Genomic DNA, 18,481 nt, shown 5'->3' on the forward strand with positions numbered 1-18,481 from the left:
AATGTAACCAAATCCCTGTAGAACTAGTATGGGACAGACTGTAAGTATCAAAACTTGTCATCATAGTATGATAAAATGCGGGTTTAGCAGAACTCACTGGAAATTTCTGCCTTTGTAATTGTTGTAATTCATGTTAGTGTGAAGCTACTGTGACCTCCTATACCAGGTATCTTGTATGTTAGACTGAATATATTCCTTTCTTGATGTGTAATGCTTTTTCTGCCATAGAGCTGAACTTGCCCTTGTTAAGCATATTCTCCCATGTACAAAACAACCTGCTTTGTAGTCTCTTCTCCAATATTCATGAGCAGTATCCTGGACAATTAACTCTCTCTCTGTAAATCCATTCATTATGCTCCATAAGCATTTCAACAATCAATACATACTGCACCACTCATTTCCTGCAGAAAAAAAAATATATTTGATTGCTCTTAAGTATTTGCTTTCCTCAGAAAAAGCTCATTTTTTATTCAACACTTCCTAGTTAGAGATGGTGTTAAATATGACTATCTCTAAAGAAGATTTTCTGTTCATATTTACATATTAATCCTTATCACAGAATTGTAGAAATGGCTACTGCTTTGATAAATAAAGGGATGAAATAAACACACATATTGGTAGTAGTAATTGCTTATGGTTCATTCCCTTCAGATAGATACAGCAGATCTTCTTTCAAAACTTATGTCTCTGTTTCTATGAGAAAATTACATTATTGTTTTTGTTGGAAACATTGAAATCCTACGTGCACAAACCTAGCCACAGATCATTGCATGGATGGATCTAAGTCTTTTAGATTTTAAATATAATTCAATTAAGGACTCACACTCTATCAAAGTAAGCATTAGCTATGCGTAATTAGCAAACATTTATAAAATGGAAATATCTGCACCATGATTGTGCTTTTATCTAGATAAATTAGTTCATCTATTCTTACTTCATATCTTTATTGTCATCTGGCTGTTTATGCAGGTTTTATTCCACGTCAACAATGGAGCCGGCAGAATAACAGCTATGTATGAACCAGGAGTTGCAAACAGTTTATGTGATGGAAAATGGCACAAGCTTCAAGCAAACACAAGCAAATATCGTATCTCACTGATAATTGATGGGAATTTGGTTCAAACTGATAATCCCCACATTCAGTCAACATCTGCAGATACAAACAATCCCATTTATGTTGGAGGTTATCCTGGTAGGTACAATAATATTTCTTTTTCCTTTTCTCCTTTCTGTGTACTTTCTTTCTTTCCTAAGAATCATCCCTCTCTCCTCCATATCATGAGTTCGTGACTGAGTGATAGATTTTAGTTACCATTTTCCATGTTGTTACTGAGACCACAACACATTAATGGTTGCATTCTATCATGATGTAGGAGTTCATTCAGCTGTTGAGTGGGTTGCATAGATGAACTGAAGGCTTTCACTTTCCTACACTAACCTGCTCCTCAATTTCTGAGAAGGATTGCTTCTGTGCTTCCATATGATTTGTCTTTCATAGTATCCTTGAGGGTTCACAACATCCCTACCTGTATATGTTCAGGTGCAATTCATTTTTCCCTTTGCATTCATAGAATCATAGAATGGCTTATGTTGGAAGGGACCTCAGAGATCATCTAGTTCCAGCCTCCCTGCTACCCTCTAGATCAGGCTGCCCAGGGCTCCATCCAACCTGGCCTTAAATGCCTGTAGGGATGGGGCATCCACAATTTCTCCTTGCAACCTGATCCAGTGCCTCACCACTCTCTGAATAAAAAATTTCTTCTTAACTTCTAAGCAGAAAGTTTAAAGATGTTTCCCCCTTGTTCTACCAGTATCAGACTGTAAAAGGTTGATCTCCCTCCTCCTTGTAAGTCTCCTCAGGTACTGGAAGATCACAGTGAAGTCTCCCCAAAGCCTTCTCTTCTCCAAGCTAAACAAGCCCAACTCCCTCAACCTTTCTTCACAGTAGAGGTACACCAGCCCTCTGATCATCTTTGTAGCTTTCCTCTGGACCCACTCCAACAGCTTCACATCCTTTCTGTGGTCCCCAGCTTAGACACAGTACTCCGGATAAAAAAGCCTCACAAGGGCAGAGCAGAGAGGGTCAATCCCCTCCCTCTCCCTGCTGGCCACCACTCTTTTGATGCAGTTCAGGATGCAGTTGGCCTTGCAGCTTTTTGTTGGCTCATACCCAGCTTTTTGTGTATCAGGATTCCCCAAGTCCTTTTCTCAGTGAGTTCTTCTCCCAGTGTGTATTCATACCTCACATTTGGTCTTGTTAAACCTCATTAGGTTCTCATGTGCCTTCTTTTTGAGAATGTCTAGGTCCAGCTGGATGGTGTCTCTCCATTCTGTCAACTGCAACATTTAGCATGGTGTCATCAGCAAACTTGCTAAAAGTATGCTCAATCCCACTGTCTATGTCATCAATAAAGATGCTGAAGAGCACTGGTCCCATGATGGGCCCCAGGGGCAGACCTGCACCTGAACATAAAGCTCTTGACAACAAACCTCTGGCTATGATCATACAACCAGTTATTTATCCATCTAGTAGCACAGCCTTCAAATCTACATCTCTCCAATTTAGAAATAAGAATGTGGTGCCGGACCATGTCAGAGATCTTGCACATATTCAGGCAGGTAAGCAGTTGCCCTTCCTAGGTCTACAGATGTCATCACTCCACTGTAGAAGGTCTCCAGACTGGTCAGACATGATCTGCCCTTGATGAAGCCATGCTGACTGCCTTGGATCACCTCCTCATCTTGTGTATTCCTCAACATCTTTTCCAAGAGGATCTGTTCCATGAAGTTCCTAGGCATGGAATAGGCTCATTGGCCTGTAGTTCTCCGTGTCTTTGTTTCTCCCTTTCTTGAATATGGGAGTGATGTTTTCCATTCATCTTAGAAAATTTTCAACAATAATACTTTTCCCTAACTACAATTTTCTGCTTTATTTTTGCTAATTTTTCATGTCAGGGCTATGCTGGCAGAGATCATATCTCAGCAGAGGCACATACATCCCCCTTGCATGTTTTCTTCTAGTTAACTATTTAAGTATCATACAATGATGGTAATAGAAAAAAATAGTGACACAGAAATTATATAACTGGAATACTTTTAAATTTTATAATTCATTTGCCAGTAATTTGAGCTAAAACAATTTATTTATTAGGGCAGCTAAATTTGCATCATCATGAGCTTAATCTTTCTGTACTCACACACAAATGTATTTATTTATAGCCTTTTAAGAATTGCATCACTGAGTAGGCTTTGTATGGTTTTGAATATCCTGTACCTTTAAACATATCATCACATAACCCACGTAAATTTGTCTTTGAAACAGCTGTTACCATTTTTTTTCGATTTGGATATTTCCATTTATGTGAAAAGAAAGAGATGAAGTCTGAAGGGTGAACTCACTTTTAAACGTTTGGAAAGCTTCAGGGACAATAGCTTAAAATGGTACAGAGCCTTCTGTTGGACAAGGTTTATGAAAAATGAATTAATGCTAATTAAGTGGAACTTGATTAGTGTAGGTCTTGCTTGAATACCAAAGTAGTCCTACCAGCATTTTGTGAACCTTTTTATAAAATAGGGTAACATGGTGATAATTATTCTTTCAGTACTTCATCCCAAAAGAATAAAGTTCACTGAGAAGAGAGAAATTCTTTAGTTATGTGCTGCAGAAGTGTAGAGTGAAATGTTTCACAGGTTGTATAATAAAGAATTGGACTCTATACCGATCTCATGTTTGATTTGCCAGGACAGTCATGGCGATGTATAACTCAGCTATTGCTGATGGCTTCAGTTTTTACTTGAAAAGCATCTATGTAAAATGGCTTTCCCCTCTCTTTTCCCTGCTCATTTTCCATTTTCCCTTGGGGCAAAATAGTCCTGCAAACTCTGCGTAAGTTATGCCAGTGTATGGCTCATGCTTGAACCAGTACCCATCCATGGCAGGATACCCTAGATCATTCAAATGTGATTAGAACTTGGAGCTCAGCTGTTATTATTTTTCTATCTCATTTGAGAGGGGAAGCAATTAGATAATAACCTGGATCTTTGTGTTGTTTCAGTTCTCTGGAAGTAGATTCTACATAGTTCATGTTTGTTTTTCAGGTGATGTGAAACAGAACTGTCTCACAAGCAAGACCTCATTCCATGGCTGTCTGAGGAACCTCATGGTAACCAAGGGCCAACAGGCTGACTTGTTTGACTTCAGCAGAGCTTTTGACTTGCGTGGAGTCTTTCCTCATTCCTGCCCCGGAGCTCAGAAATGAACTGAACAAGGCCTGTCAGGGTTAGACAGGGTTTTTTTTGTTTATCAGTTGTTTATCGTTCTCATTTCATAATGGAAAGAATTCCCCCCAACCTCCCCCCCCCCCTTTTTTTTTTTTTTTTTTTTTTTATGAGAGCCTGCATCTCTTTGATCTTCTGATTGTTTTTCAACTCAGGTCATCTTTTTTTTTTAGTCAGAAACTCTCTGTCTGTATTGAACTAGAATTTTTCTAAATAACAAATACCTCTACTACAATATTTAGTGACATTAATTGGATATTTCTCTTTTGGGAATTTTTATTAATCGGTGTTTACAATATGTGTTCTCTTGATTACTTGTCAGTATTTCATTTTATTGTGTGTTGGTCATTTTATGAACAGGTAATAATGTTGAGCCACATGATAAAACTGCAATAAACTGCATTATTTCGTATAAATTCAGCTGTCCATATATTTTATTTAGAAGAAAAAGAGTCATAAGATTGTGAAGTAAAAAGTACAAGTGGATTGAGTCCAGCAGAGGGAGCAGGAGACAAAGGATAATTTTGAAGGTATCAGATTCAGAGTCCAGTGAAGAGAATTTTCTTATTTATAATTTCTGTAGTAGCTCTGATCCCTTTTCCTTCTGCTCCAGTCCTCCTGCCCTCAGTAGCTGCATTGTTGAGGTGGAATATATTCCTGTTTATGCTTTCATTTGAGTGGCATTTCTATAGCGCGGAGAATGTGAAATAATGTGTTGGTGAAAAAACTGATGGGGTCTGGTTTGGCAACAACTGTGTACTTTGGCAATGAGAACTAACACATCTTCTGGGAAAACAGTATTTCTTACAAGGCAGAGGGAAACATCTTTGATTCCCTGTGATTCCTATTTTGCAGGCCAGCAAGCAGGTCTGAATTTTCCTGTTGTGTCTGCCTCCATTTCAAACATGAGGCTTCCAGAAGTTGTGCTTGAGCCAGTTTTGGGGGATACACACTTAGCCTGACTCAAGTAACAACATCTTTTCATCGACTGACTGGACCACTGAGTGGCGCTGGAACATGTCTGGTATTTGAGGATGGATCTGTAATAAGTATAATTCCTTATGTGTCACTTCCCTCTCCATTTTTGTTTTTGAACCAGCAGGATTTTTGCTTACAACTTGAAGCTTTTAGTAAGCATTTTTACAATTCCTTCTCTAGTGAATTTTGATCTACTTATATCATAGTCATTTAAAAAAATACTGGTTCAAATAAACCTGAGTTATCAATGATTTCAGTGAGGCAGAATTCCCAGCAGTGTCATCTTGTTCCCTGCTTTTGCATAGACAAGAGAAGGAGCCCCTGGTACGAAGAAGTGCGCTGCTTAAGCAGCTATGGGTGTAGTGTTCAGGCACTGTAACAACACCATTGCCCTCGGGACAGATTTTCCTGCCATTTTTGCAATCTCTGTTGCTTGCTTCTGTCAAAAAATCATGTGTTTTAACTTCAAAGAGATTTTTTGTTGGTAATGTTTTTATTTTTGGCATGAATACAAATACAATGGACACATTCTGCTGTACAAGTACACTAATATGTAGGCTTACATCAACAAAACATGTAACATTATAAAAAGGACTGGAAGGAAAACGTACATGCAGACATTTTGCTTTGCTTAGTGGTATTGTATTGTTTTCCAGAGGAGACAGACATTAATGGAAAGCCACTGAAAAATAAAAACTGAAACACTGCTTGTGTTTGCTGCCTGTTAACCCCAATATGTGATCTAACAAGGTTCACATTACAAGCACTCATCGAGGCAGCATGGTTTAGATATTTTTGTACATACCTTCAAATATTCTTTTTAATAGAGGTTATTTCCAACTCTTGCCCCCTATAGCAAGAAACATTTTATCTATGTAAAAGACTAATACAGAGGTATAATTAATACTAGAAAGCTTTGGAATATTAAACCTGTAAGCCAAAATATTGTTCCTGGAAAATGGAAAGTGAGGTAGTTTTTATTAGATGCAGATGCAAACACATTTGCACACGTGAACCTAGCTGCATGAACAGGTGAGAGCATTTCAGTCTGCTTTCAATATGTATTTCTTGCAGTACTCTGTATGTGTGGACAGATGAAATGCTGTCTTTCTAGAACCATGGAATATATAAATTGGAGTATATAAATGTTTGAGGCATCTTTGGAATTCGTTGAATAAGTTTCTTCCTCCTTGCTGCCACATTCTGATTAATAGCTTTCACATACGTTGCTTTTTTTAGGTGACAATATTATCACATCTTAGTTTTTAATTTAACTACTGCTAGGAGGAGCAACATTTCAGGCTTCCCTGTCAACATCTTGAAATCTAAGGCCAAAAGTTGAAACTTCACATTTAAAAATACTGGTGAGATTGTTTGCTTTGCTGCATATTAATTTGAGTTAGCGTACCACACCAACATGACACAACTTAATGTTTAACAATATTAACCACAGTGCACATGGATCATTAGGTTCATTCGTATCAAACAAGAATTGTGCCATTCTGTTTCAGGGACTGCATGTGTTTGGCCATGCTGTAGTACTTGGGGTACTGCTTGGAGAGTCGAGGTTATCTGCTAATGTGCATATCTTAGGAAGTTACAGGCAACCTTAGTGTAAAACAAGGGTTCATGGAATGTATTTCATTTCATTCCCTCAGATTTGTCTTTCCTAAGTTGCAAAGTGGTAAAAGGTGAAAGTTCTCTAATAACCCCTTGTATTCAGTGCAGAGAACAATGATATTTAAGATACATTTTGATGAAGACCTCATTTCAGGGTCTAGAATGCACAGGTACTTTCCTTTTTCTTCCCGTGTACAGAACTAAGAACATGGGCTGAATGGGAAGATGCTGAAAGTCAATGTGTTTGTCTGAAGATGGTACTATAGAAAGAGTTGCCTTGTTTGCCATTACAAATTCTTTACCTAATGTTCAGACTTTCCATATAGTCATTAAAGCTTTTTTTGTTGGTTATAAATACAATGATGCTTAGCATTTATGTTATGCTCTTTGTTTTCAAAGTACTTTCCATATAAAATCTGTTTGCTGCATTTGTCGTTCCTATATGAGTATTTATAATTCTTGCTCTGCTAGTGAAGCTGTTTGGCTGTGTCTGAGAGCAGAATTTGACTCCAACTAATTCTCATGTTACCTTTATAAGGAAAAGTACTCATCCTGTAGTAAAGCTAAAAAAAGGACGGCAGCACAGCAGAAAGGATTGTCCGTGATCGCAGAGGGAACTAACTGGAATCAGGAAAAAAGCACATGACAAAACATTAATTTCTAGGCCTATGAGCAAACCACAGTTCTACTCTCTCTCTCATATACTTAAAATAAATAGTTGTCAAAATAAGTAGTGCATTTTATAACAAAACTGTCCTAGACTTAGCCTGGCTGCAACTATGCACCCATTAGTGTTATGAAAAAGAAAAAGAAAACGACGGGAAGTTAAAAATTATACATATTTTAAAGTAAACAAAAAACCCAACAACACTTCTAAATTTCATATTTTATCTAAAGAAGGAAAAACAGAAAGGCAGGATTTGCCCTTTGTAGATGTTGTTGCTGGTAAGAGCGCAGATTAGATGTTGATTTCTTTGACTGAACACTAAGAAAATTAATCACTGCAGATCCCAATGTGCTTTGAACAAGAAATATTTTCTCAAATGTGAAAATCATCGTCGTCATGCAGTGTCAGCAGCTCGTCACAACCTACAGGGTTTCTCTATGACACAGTACTCTATGTTCACCTAGAAGACTTGGTTCAGAAGGCTTTTACATTGCTAGTTGGTACCTAAAGCATCAGCTTCAGCCTCATCTGTATGTCCAGATTGTGAACATTACTAGCTGAGCACAGTGGGTGAATTCACTGTGCAACACATCTGTGTGATGATGGTAACACTGAAGTGCATTTGAAGGTGTTCCCATTCTTTTTGGTAAGACAGAGATGAAAAATTATTTGCTGTTTTACAGAGACCTGTGTGTTTCCTATTCAACAAACTTACTTTATTTACATGAAGTATAGCCCAGAACCATATGGTTGGGTGAAGAATGGTGCTCACTCTAGTGACTGGCTGCCAACTAGGCATCCTCATATTTGCTACTCTATACTGTCAATACAGTTAGAACCCACCGTTCTCTTGTCACTCTACAAGTTTTCATGAACTGCATGCAATCAGCAAAAGTAGCTGCAGTTTACTATGTATTTGTAGAAACCCTAAAACAACTGGGCCTGGTTTGACTGTGGCCTAAAGGCCCCCGTTGTGAAAAATTAAAAGAAAACTATTAAACTCCTGCGCTCATTGGAAGCTTTTTCTCTGTGCTGTGTCATGCAAGATCTGGATGAAGATCTTTTTTCTCAATGCAGCTGAATAGTATAAAAATTGCTTACATATTGAAGCTAAAATATAAAAAAAATAATTAGGTTACAAATTAAGAAACTATAACATTTAATGAAAAAGATGATGTCCTAAGTGGCACCATTAACACATAACTCATAGTGTGGCATTACACAGACTTAAATCTGAGTATATAAGGTAAAAGATGGAGCCAGAAAATATGTCTTCTCACCTACCATTCATCTCCTGAAGCTTGCATGTAAGACAGGGGAAGGACGGAGAAAATGGTTTGTGGTGCTACAAATGCACACAGTAACAAGATCCAGACACATGGTTCCAGAAGACTGATAATGATATGTACAGTGGTGCATACATAAAGCGGTATACAGCTGTCTACACAGTAGTTCTTTCCCTTGCTTCCCTCCCTCCCCCAGCACCAGGTACTGATGAGGAGTGATTGAGAGATATAAATACTGCAGTAACGCACTCTGCACAGGTTGACTTTCAGCAGAAATGTTTGATATTGTCACGTGGCTCCTTCTTGGCACTGCTGCAGGTTGAGATTCTCTGTTTTGCGCTTGACAGATATTTCTCCTTGAATGTCTTTGTGATGCCTCTGTGTACATTGTGGTCGGTAGTGTTTCATGCATCCATGGATGCCGCTGGATTATTTCCTCCTGCAGAATCCATATTCCAATGCCAGGTCAGGAAACAAAGAACTCCATATGCGATGGGTTACTTTCTGTGCCTCCGTACCTTGGTCTGTCCTCCTCAACTCCTGGGCCAACTTTAGCACAAGCACAATCCATAGGAAAGCATAACTGATGTGCAGCATTCGAATGGTCCAGAAATTGGAGTGATCATTCTTAATATCAAAAGTAGTACATGATGAACATCTGTAGGACAGTACGATAGTAAGGAATGATATCCTGTAGGTAGCTACCGTTTTGTTTTCATCACTGAGAAGAGGCGAGAGCTTCTTCAAATGACAGGCATCACAGCTGTCCATTTGGCCTTTGTCCAGTATGCTGCAGCCTTGTGCTTCAGCTTGCTTTTGGTTTTATCACCCATTCTGCCTGAGGATTCGCACGGTAAACATCTAAAATGTATGCATCTGGATCCAAACAATGCTGACCTGAAACAAAAATTGAAAGCCACAAATCATATCATGTTTTGAGTGCACTTGGTGAATAGGATAGAGCTATGTTAAAATATCCTTGAGTGCAACTCCACTGTGCAAAAAGTGCATTTAGAGTACCCAGCTAGTGTCTTGCCTGGCTACAGAGAGCAGCCTAGGTAAATGTGCCAGTGATTTTACTTGATGTGATTCATAATTCACTTCCACTTCCAGGCAGGATGCGTTGCATTACTGAGTTCTGGATGTGGCATTTAGTCAAATGTTAAACAAATTGTTACAGTTTCTCTATAACCATTAACAACACTGTTAATGCTACTGGGCTCGAATTAAAACTCCGACTTAGCTTCTGCTCTGTTTTTAAATGCTCAAAATGTTCTGCAAACTTTGTGTTCTTAGCTACATAGGAACTTGCAAGATAAATGCAGACTACAACAAAGTTTCAAAGTCTGGAAGATTGAGGGTTTCAGCAGGTGGAAAATCATAGGAAAACAGGAATTGTCTTTGCTGTGTTTCCCACAATTTGCTTATCACATAGAAAGAAGCATTTGGTGCTTGTTAATTGGATAATAAGGGAATAAAAACTTGAGTTAAGTTGATTTGTTGGATTATATTGGATTTATGCTGGGTGATGCAGCCATTTAACTGGTGAGGTTATGCTGCTGTGACACAAAGGATTATAGTAAAATTTTTGTCCAGTTACTTAAAATGTCATTAAGGTCCTAATGATTTATAAAGTAAAACTTCATAAAGGAATTAATGCATCATCAGTTTTATAAGGTACCTTGGAACATCTAGGATTATAAAAATCATTTTAAACTGGCATATAAATTAAATGTTCAGATTTCTTTTTCTGCAAGTGCATCTTAGGAATACTTGAGGTTGCTTCAAAAGGTCTTATGATCCTCTTCTGCATTAACATCTCTTGGCCATCCTGTTTAGTGAGCCAAAACAAATCAATAACCAGGTGAAGCACTGGATGAGCATATCTTCAATAATAAAGACTTTGGTTCTTGACTGCTTTTGAATAAGTCTGTAGCATACGTTCTGTAATAATTTTACAGAGATTATTTAGAAATGACAGGTTGTAGATTGGGCACATAGGAACCTTATGAGGTTCAACAAGGGCAAAATCAGTGTTCTATACCTGGAGAGGAGTAACTACATGCACCAGTTCAGACTGGAGGCTGACTTAAAACGGAAAGGAAAGGAGCTCTGCAGAAAAGGAACTGGGTGTGCTGGTGAATGACGGGTTGGCCGTGAGCCAGCAGTGTGCCTTTGTGGCCAAGAACACCAATGGTATCCTGGGGTGTTAAGAGTGTGGCCAACAGGTCGAGGGTGGTGATCCTCCCTCTTTGCTCTGCCCTGCTGAGGCCACATCTGGAGTACCGTGTCCAGTTCTGGGCTGTTCAGTTCAAGAAAGACAAGATAATTTCAAGCTAGCAAAGGGTCACAGAGATGATTTAGGGGGCTGGAGCATCTCTTTCTGAGAAAAGGCTGAGACATCTGGGACTGTTCTGTCCAGAAAAGAGTAAGCTGAGGAGGGATTTTATCAGCGCTTATAAATGCCTAAAGGGATATATTCAGTGGATGGAGCCAGGTTTTTTTACTGTGATGCTCAGTGACAGACCAAAGGGAAATGGGCACAAACTGGAACACAGGAAGTTCCATTTGAACATGAGGAAAAACTACTGTGAGAATGACAGAGCACTGGAACAACTGTCTCCCTGGAAGTATTCAAGATCTGCCTGGCCATGTTCCTGTACGGCCTGCTGTAGGGGACTGCTTTAGCATGGGGTTGGCTCAGTGATTTCCAGAGGTCCTTCCAATCACTGCAATTCCATGGTTCTGTGATTCTGGGAACCTAGAAGAACTGAGTTTCATCAAACAGCTGATTAAAGACTGTGGGAATCCAGAATTTCAGTATGAAAAGATGAAGGAGAGGGTCAGGACTGTTCAATATAAAATTAAAATTTATTTTTCATTTTTTAGGCCAGGAACCTATGTGGCAAGTCACTGCTGTTATTACAGAAATGTCACTGCATGCAACACCGAAGAAGAACAGCTCACTACTGTGAGGAATTTGCAATATAAATAACGTACATGTATGAATACAAATATATTAGACCCATATAGGCAGAAGTTGAATTCTCAATTCTGTATTTTATCTGTAAGAAGTTAACACTTAAATGCAATGAGAAAAAAGGAAAAGACCAGTGAGAGGGGGAAAATGTATTTTTAAGAGAAAGACCAAGAAGCTCTTAACCATGGAAAATGCTCAGTTATGAGTGCGAGAGAGGTAAATGAAAGGTCAGATGAGATTGGCAGGGCTGCAGCAGCCACGGGGGGTCCTGCTGGGATCTTGCCACCATGTCACCCCAATCCGCGGGGTGCCTCTCCAGCCAGCAGGCATTGTTACATCAATTTTATGAGATTTTGGATCAGCTTCCCTGCAGATGGGCAGGAGAAAACCAGCTGTGTGAAAATAGCACTGATCTGGAGTGTTTTAAAAGCCTAAGGACATTCTGAGTCAAATTTTCAAATAGACCTACCTATATTTCCTCCAACTTCATGTAAACTTTGGATCTGGCTTCTCACATTCTGTGACAATCCACGGCTAGGAGAGAAAAAAAGTTGTGGGTTTTTTTTTTTTTTTTTTTTTTTTGGTGTGTGTGTGTGTGTGTGTGTGTGTGTTATAGCTACTGCCTATCAATTGCCACTTATACTAAGCAGAAATTGATATTTTTTCCCTCTTCTCACAAACTTATTTATCAAAAGCAAGGACTTCAATCAAACGAGCAGAATATATGTGCTGTAGAGGTATTTTACCATGCAGAGTTAACTAAGCTTTCTATTACACTATTGTTTATTTACAGAACAGAATTAATGCAATAATGTCAAAAGACTCTGCAAGAAAGACTTTCAAATGCAATTTGCCATTTCCCATAGCAGTTAATAATTATCACTCTACATAAGTAACACCATGAATGTTTTATGGGCAGATATAAGACAATTTTGTATTCTTTAAGTGGTATGCCTATAAAATGTATCTTTCTGGTAGTGGCATCATAACAGAGGACAGGCTAATTCTGTGTGAGAGCCAATTATTAGTAGAATATAAAGAAGAAAATCAACGGTTAAAATTTCTTTGACTGATGTAACCATAAATTAGCGATTTTGGATTCTAAAAAGAATTCTTGTAACACAACGAATCTCTGAGAAGAGGACAATCTATTCGTTAATGGTTCTGGCATTATTATTCAGGAAAAACAAAATGTTCCGTTTTACCCACCTGTTTTCACAGTGGAATCGAGCCAGGATGTCTTTGGCTTTTGTTTGGCTGTTGAGTTGAATTGCCATAGAGACTTTTGAATGCAGTGGTGCATAAACTCTTATCACCCCCTCCGGTATGTCAGACTGCAGGTATGGGGGAAAAGTGACAGCTCCCTAAAGTCAACATTCAGTAGAGTAAGTCTGAGGCACATATTATTGTAACTCCATTCAGAAGCAGTTCTGCAACTCTTTAGATTCTGCTTACAAAAATCACTGGCAGGGATTCACTCAATTATTTAAAAAAATACATTTACAAACATACAATTGTACATTTATAGGTACAGTATAGTAAGCTACAATAGAAAGACAAAAATGACTTAGTAAGCATCACTTAATCCCATTAATTTTAGTTATTTTCAATAATATTTTGAGTCAAGTTGTTATCTGAGATTTTTTAAAGTTGTTCTGTTAACACTGGCAGCGGGCTAACAGCTTAATCAAAAATACCTAAAAATGCATTTAGGACTGCCTGCACTTCCATTTGAAGATGGAATTCTCTTAGGCATGAAAAAACCACAGTTTTTCCCCATTCTAGAACTTCAGCTAGATCAAAGTTTATGTACAGTAAAATATTGAAGTAGCATATGGTTTCTGTTAATTTGCAATTTGACCTTGTGTAGGGTTCAAACAATCATCTATGAAGTTTATGCACTCTTCTATGATTAATGGCAGATAAATCAATTAGCAAGGTTTGCATTCCAGTCCTAATCCAGTTAATACCAAGCTGAGAGAGCACAATTGTCTCTCCAGTCTCTGTAATTTAGGACATCTGAGACCCAGGGTTTGTGTTAAGTGCTCTCCAAATTCAACTCAGTTATGCAAACAGAGTTTTCCTCCAATTTACCTTTCATAATTCAGCTACCTGACATGGTTAGTTTCCTTTTTATTAGATGCAAAGTCAATTACTGTGATCAATGGACTTATGTTTCTGAACGTTCAGGGCTGCAGTAATGGATGCTCCTTAGAAGCTCTCCCTATTCTTGCTCCAAACTGAGGATAGTTTTTGACACAGAGCAGCCTATACCAACATTTTAAACAAATACCTACATCTGCATCTGTGTCATAAATATATTTCCTTCCCAAAGTAAATTTCAGTCAATGCTGGCAAATGAGTTCTTCAAAAAGTTGATTTAGCATGGATACACCACTCATAACATATCTTTTTCCATTTTACTCAGACATTTTCTTCTGCAGTTTATCTTTTTTCTGTGTTAGGTTTCTTTATTTCTTGCCATTTCTTATAATCACTACTTCCTACTCTGTTTTTCCTTCTTTCTTTCTTCCACCCTATTTTTCAATATCTATAGGCACCTCTACTAGTCCCTTGGTTACTCTTCTAATTCACCAATCTCCATTCTTTCAAATGACCATGAAAAGACGTAAAGGTTTTCTGTGTGCACAAGTTGCTGTGTTGCCTCATTTATATGTTACACCTAACCTGTATGTTCGTCTCAGGTCCTGTCTATTCAAGTAGCATTCATCAAATTAAACTCCATATGCAGTCAATGGAGAAAAGCTGGTGGCTTTAAGACGTCCAGAAGATCTTTATATCAGACTTTCCTAAGCCTGAGCTGGATTTAGAGATCTGAAAATCCTCCACTGTGTCCCTCTCTCACCACTGACTGTGGTGAGCACCAACAAAGACCTGAGGCCAACTACTTTGTCAGATGCTTAGAATTTAGAACCAGTTTTGGTGCCTGTGTTAGGGAAACTATTCTCTTTCTGCTTAGGAAGTTAGTGCAGAACTATAAAACCAAAATTTGCAAGGAGAAAATTATTGAGCGACTGGGGCATGGGTGAGTGTATCTACTCCTAATATGGACTATCCTTCTACCCAGCCGCAGATCCATGTACTTTTAGATCACCTGCAGATTATTGCCATAAAGTACAGTCCATGTATGGTCATCTTCTTGTAAAACAGGTATAAAAACAACATGTGTGTGTAACAGTTTATAGCTTGGGCTCCTATAAACCTTTCTGCCGGCATCACTTTTTCTGTCAGTCCCCCATGCTTTGTCTTATGAAAATATTAGACTAAGAAGCATGTCTCTTAAGACAGCTCCCAAATAAGCTTATTTTCTATAGGAAAATACACAAGCTGCTGTCTGACTGCAGAGTCAAAGGATTTTCTGTTTTAAAGATTTAAACACATTCACTCATACTGCTTTTCCCTGCTAAAATGTATTTGATTTAAATACAGTTGAAGAATTTATCTACATGAACCATAATTACTTGAGAGCAAGTTCCTTGCTGTATGAGGGACTGCACAAGTAAATCATGTTGACAGTCACTGCTGTGAGGAAGAAGCCTCTATGGTAAATGAGATGCAATAGGCAAACTTAGGTCAACCACTTAAAAAGGGTTAGAAGATGGCTTGTATGGCAGACTGAGCAGAGTTAAGGAGAAAACTAGAATGAAAGTCTGACATTGGTCTCACTAACTGTGGGTGAGGGCACTTAAAATAGAAATAAAATTTGAGGAAATATTTAAAGAAGCAATAGCTTTATACACATCTATAGGAATTTCCTCCCCACTTCCCAGATGCTTTTATGAGATAGGAGAAGAGGAACATTAATTAAGGCTGCCATTTGAAGATGTTATACTTCTATCATACCTCTGGTCTTTCAGGTCTTTCTCTCTCCATGGTCTTTCTCCTTAGAAGTTTTCTCACTCCTTTGTCAAACATCAGCTGCCTCTTGCTGTTGTTTATTGCTGCCTCATTCATTTTCCTCACCTGGGAAATCAGAAAGGATGGAACCTAAAGGGAGAAAACCAAAGCTGAGAATAGGCAGTAGATTTTTCCCCCTCCTAAAACTGTGTTTGGTTTTTAAAAGTTTGCCAATTGGAATTCATCAGAAGCTCTGTTCCCAGAAAAATACGTAGAATTAGCAGCTCTCTCTAACAATCCACCTTCAGTGAAACTAGCTATCTTTCATATCATATCAATTTTTTAGCTATATATGCTGTTGGAGGAACTTTATTAATTGGCTGTTTTTATAATCCTCAAAGATTCTGGCATGCAGAAAAGAGTTGAGTGTGTCAGTACTGCGCCAACTTTCGGAAGACAGCAAGTAGTATGTACTTTTGGCCCATGTTATTATGGACTAGACTTTAAGAAGTCTTCTTAGTCTCATTTCTTTCAAGTCTCACCTAGGCATCTAGATGAGATCTTACTCTTACACATTTTCCTATAGAATCATAGAATTGCTCAGGTTGGAAAAGAGCTTAAAGATCATCAAGTCCAACAAAAAATATATGTATTTATAAATATAAATATTGGTGTTGGATAAGTACCTCTTGAGGGTAATTTATGATAAAGAGCATGCCTTAGGCAAGGTGAATCTTCCAGAGGCATCTGCCACTTTATTTCATTCCAACTATGTGAGACTTCAGCTAGTTTCTAAAGAACAGCTAAATTTCTTCTAGGAAGGCCAGTTCACTCTGATTTCTACACATTTAGATGTGTAGCAAAATCCTTTCCCATACTGGAGCCATAAAGAGGGAACCAGCATTGCAGTATTACTTACTGTCCACAGGATATCCTGGTACCGAATTAAAAGCCGCACAATGTGTGCAGTGGTGGCAGCTGCTTGCATTTCTTGTTGGTTTGCACGTTTCCCTTTGTAGATGAAGAGGTTTGGTGCAACAATCATAGAAACATTCCACAAATTCATTTTATTTTTTCCTTCATTAGCAACCACCTTCTTCAGGAACTGAAGGAAAGCCTGGAAAAATAGCAGTTATTATGCTCAGTCTCACAAAATATTTTACCTAATTGCAGTATTTTCAAACACATGACAAAGCTGCCATGCTTGCACTTGGAGGTGAAATTCAGGAGATTTTGCATTACAATTTGAATTACTGTGATATTTGCTGGCACAGCCACCCATCAACCACAAATATACAGTTCATTAAAATACACTATAATAAATTCTGTGCCACTTAGGCACATATCAAAACCAATGAAAGTCAAGTAGTGTGTCTGCAGCAAGACTCGGAACTCTGTAATACAGGAAAGATATAGCATTATTGCAAGGAAATATCTAATTCCTTCACAGATTTCAAGGTGTCATTTTTGATGTATCTGGTCAAGGCTCTTAGGATTCAATCATCAGGGTGATGGGCCTCTCCTCATACATACACCAGTGCTATATGTGATACAATCCGAGGTATTTCTGCCAGCAATCCTCAGACTTTTGTTCTGGGATAATGAAAGAAAGAAATGCTTTGTGGCTGTTCTTTAATGCCACTTTTACCCATGCATGACAGATTCACAGAATCACAGAATGGCCAGGGTTGGAAGGGACCTCAAGGATCATGAATCTCCAACCTCCCTGCCACATGCAGGGCCACCAACCTCCACGTTTAATGCTGAACCAGGCTGCCCAGGGCCCCATCCAACCTGGCCTTGAACACCTCCAAGGACGGGGCATCCACAACCTCTCTGGGCAGCCTGTTCCAGTACCTCACCACTCTCTGGGTAAAGAATAAAAGGAAATGTTTCACTTTTGGGCAATTAATTCAGAATTTTACATGACTGACTAAATAGGACGGATTGCATTTGTGGTTAGAATTGGGGTCTGCCAATGAGTCCTTTTGAAACACCATTAAAACCATTATCTTTGTACCCCAATGTTTCAATTGAAACATTTTTACATACTAAATAACTACAAAACAGAAAATATGCTGGAGAAATTTCTAAATTATCATTTGTTTTGTAAGAAAAAATATAACTACGATTATCATAGTTTGCAAGAAGAGACACTACTTCATTTCTATAAACATTTCTATTTTTGCTTAAAAGTCTAGTAATAATTAAAGCTAATCTCCCAGCATGTTTTATATATACTTCTCCATACGTTGGTATAAGAAATAATCCTCATTGTTCACAGTGGACTTAAAAGACCTTTAAGCACTTTAAATTGAACTATTATTCATGTCCTATATGCATTCATTACTACTGACAAAGAAGGTACCTAGTTTCATAAATCTATATCCAAACTGGCCAATGAGAGATCTTCTGGAACTGGGGACTTCCAGAATCTTGATGAGCAGAAGACCTGAGGGAACACCCGTGGTTCCCAGGCAGCAAATCCACCCAGATTTTTTTTTTTAAGTGGAAACAAATCCAAAGATCCAACCAGAACCTCTTAGGGTCAGGACACAGCTCCAAGTAGATCTGGGAGCTGCAAAGAACCCAAAATGCTTGTAGCCTCTGTGATTGTAATTGTGAATGGTAAATGGATGTGGGTACTGTGAAGCAAAACAGCTGAGGCTGAGTCCCTGATATCCATGCTGTAGATATACATTTCAGGGAGTTTTACTTTGGACTAACTCCTACAGTCTAGTTCAGTGAACTGGAAGTCTTACAGCCCTTGGGGTGCCCCAGATGAGTTCCTGGGGGAGCTGCTTCTCTTTTGGT

The 18,481-nt window shown here is 38.5% G+C and overlaps 2 protein-coding genes and 1 long non-coding RNA gene across 3 annotated transcripts in view; 1 reads left to right on the plus strand and 2 right to left on the minus strand.

The window, feature by feature from the left end:
• The window catches only part of LAMA1 (laminin subunit alpha 1), an 80,232-nt gene extending 75,538 nt beyond the window's left edge, over positions 1–4,694 (plus strand). The window contains exons 62-63 of the mRNA XM_042868933.1: positions 970–1,192; positions 4,099–4,694. Coding sequence (XP_042724867.1) covers positions 970–1,192; positions 4,099–4,259 — 384 coding nt within the window. The 3' untranslated portion in view covers positions 4,260–4,694. The remainder of the gene's footprint in view (positions 1–969; positions 1,193–4,098) is intronic.
• Positions 4,695–5,730: 1,036 nt separating this feature from the next.
• LOC122179257 lies at positions 5,731–9,071 on the minus strand. Its single transcript, XR_006178614.1, has 2 exons — positions 8,828–9,071; positions 5,731–7,497 (listed from the first exon to the last, which is right to left on the minus strand). It is a non-coding gene; the product is annotated as an uncharacterized LOC122179257 (long non-coding RNA).
• A 13-nt stretch (positions 9,072–9,084) lies between these two features.
• ARHGAP28 (Rho GTPase activating protein 28) overlaps positions 9,085–18,481 on the minus strand; it is a 72,401-nt gene continuing 63,004 nt past the window's right edge. The window contains exons 12-16 of the mRNA XM_042870020.1: positions 16,587–16,784; positions 15,674–15,817; positions 13,019–13,173; positions 12,279–12,343; positions 9,085–9,726 (exon numbers count right to left, since the gene is read on the minus strand). Coding sequence (XP_042725954.1) covers positions 9,635–9,726; positions 12,279–12,343; positions 13,019–13,173; positions 15,674–15,817; positions 16,587–16,784 — 654 coding nt within the window. The 3' untranslated portion in view covers positions 9,085–9,634. The remainder of the gene's footprint in view (positions 9,727–12,278; positions 12,344–13,018; positions 13,174–15,673; positions 15,818–16,586; positions 16,785–18,481) is intronic.

The sequence above is a fragment of the Lagopus leucura genome, unplaced genomic scaffold, assembly GCF_019238085.1.
Source record: "Lagopus leucura isolate 7727_CA_CO unplaced genomic scaffold, USGS_WTPT01 Super-Scaffold_100002, whole genome shotgun sequence".
NCBI lineage: Eukaryota > Metazoa > Chordata > Aves > Galliformes > Phasianidae > Lagopus > Lagopus leucura.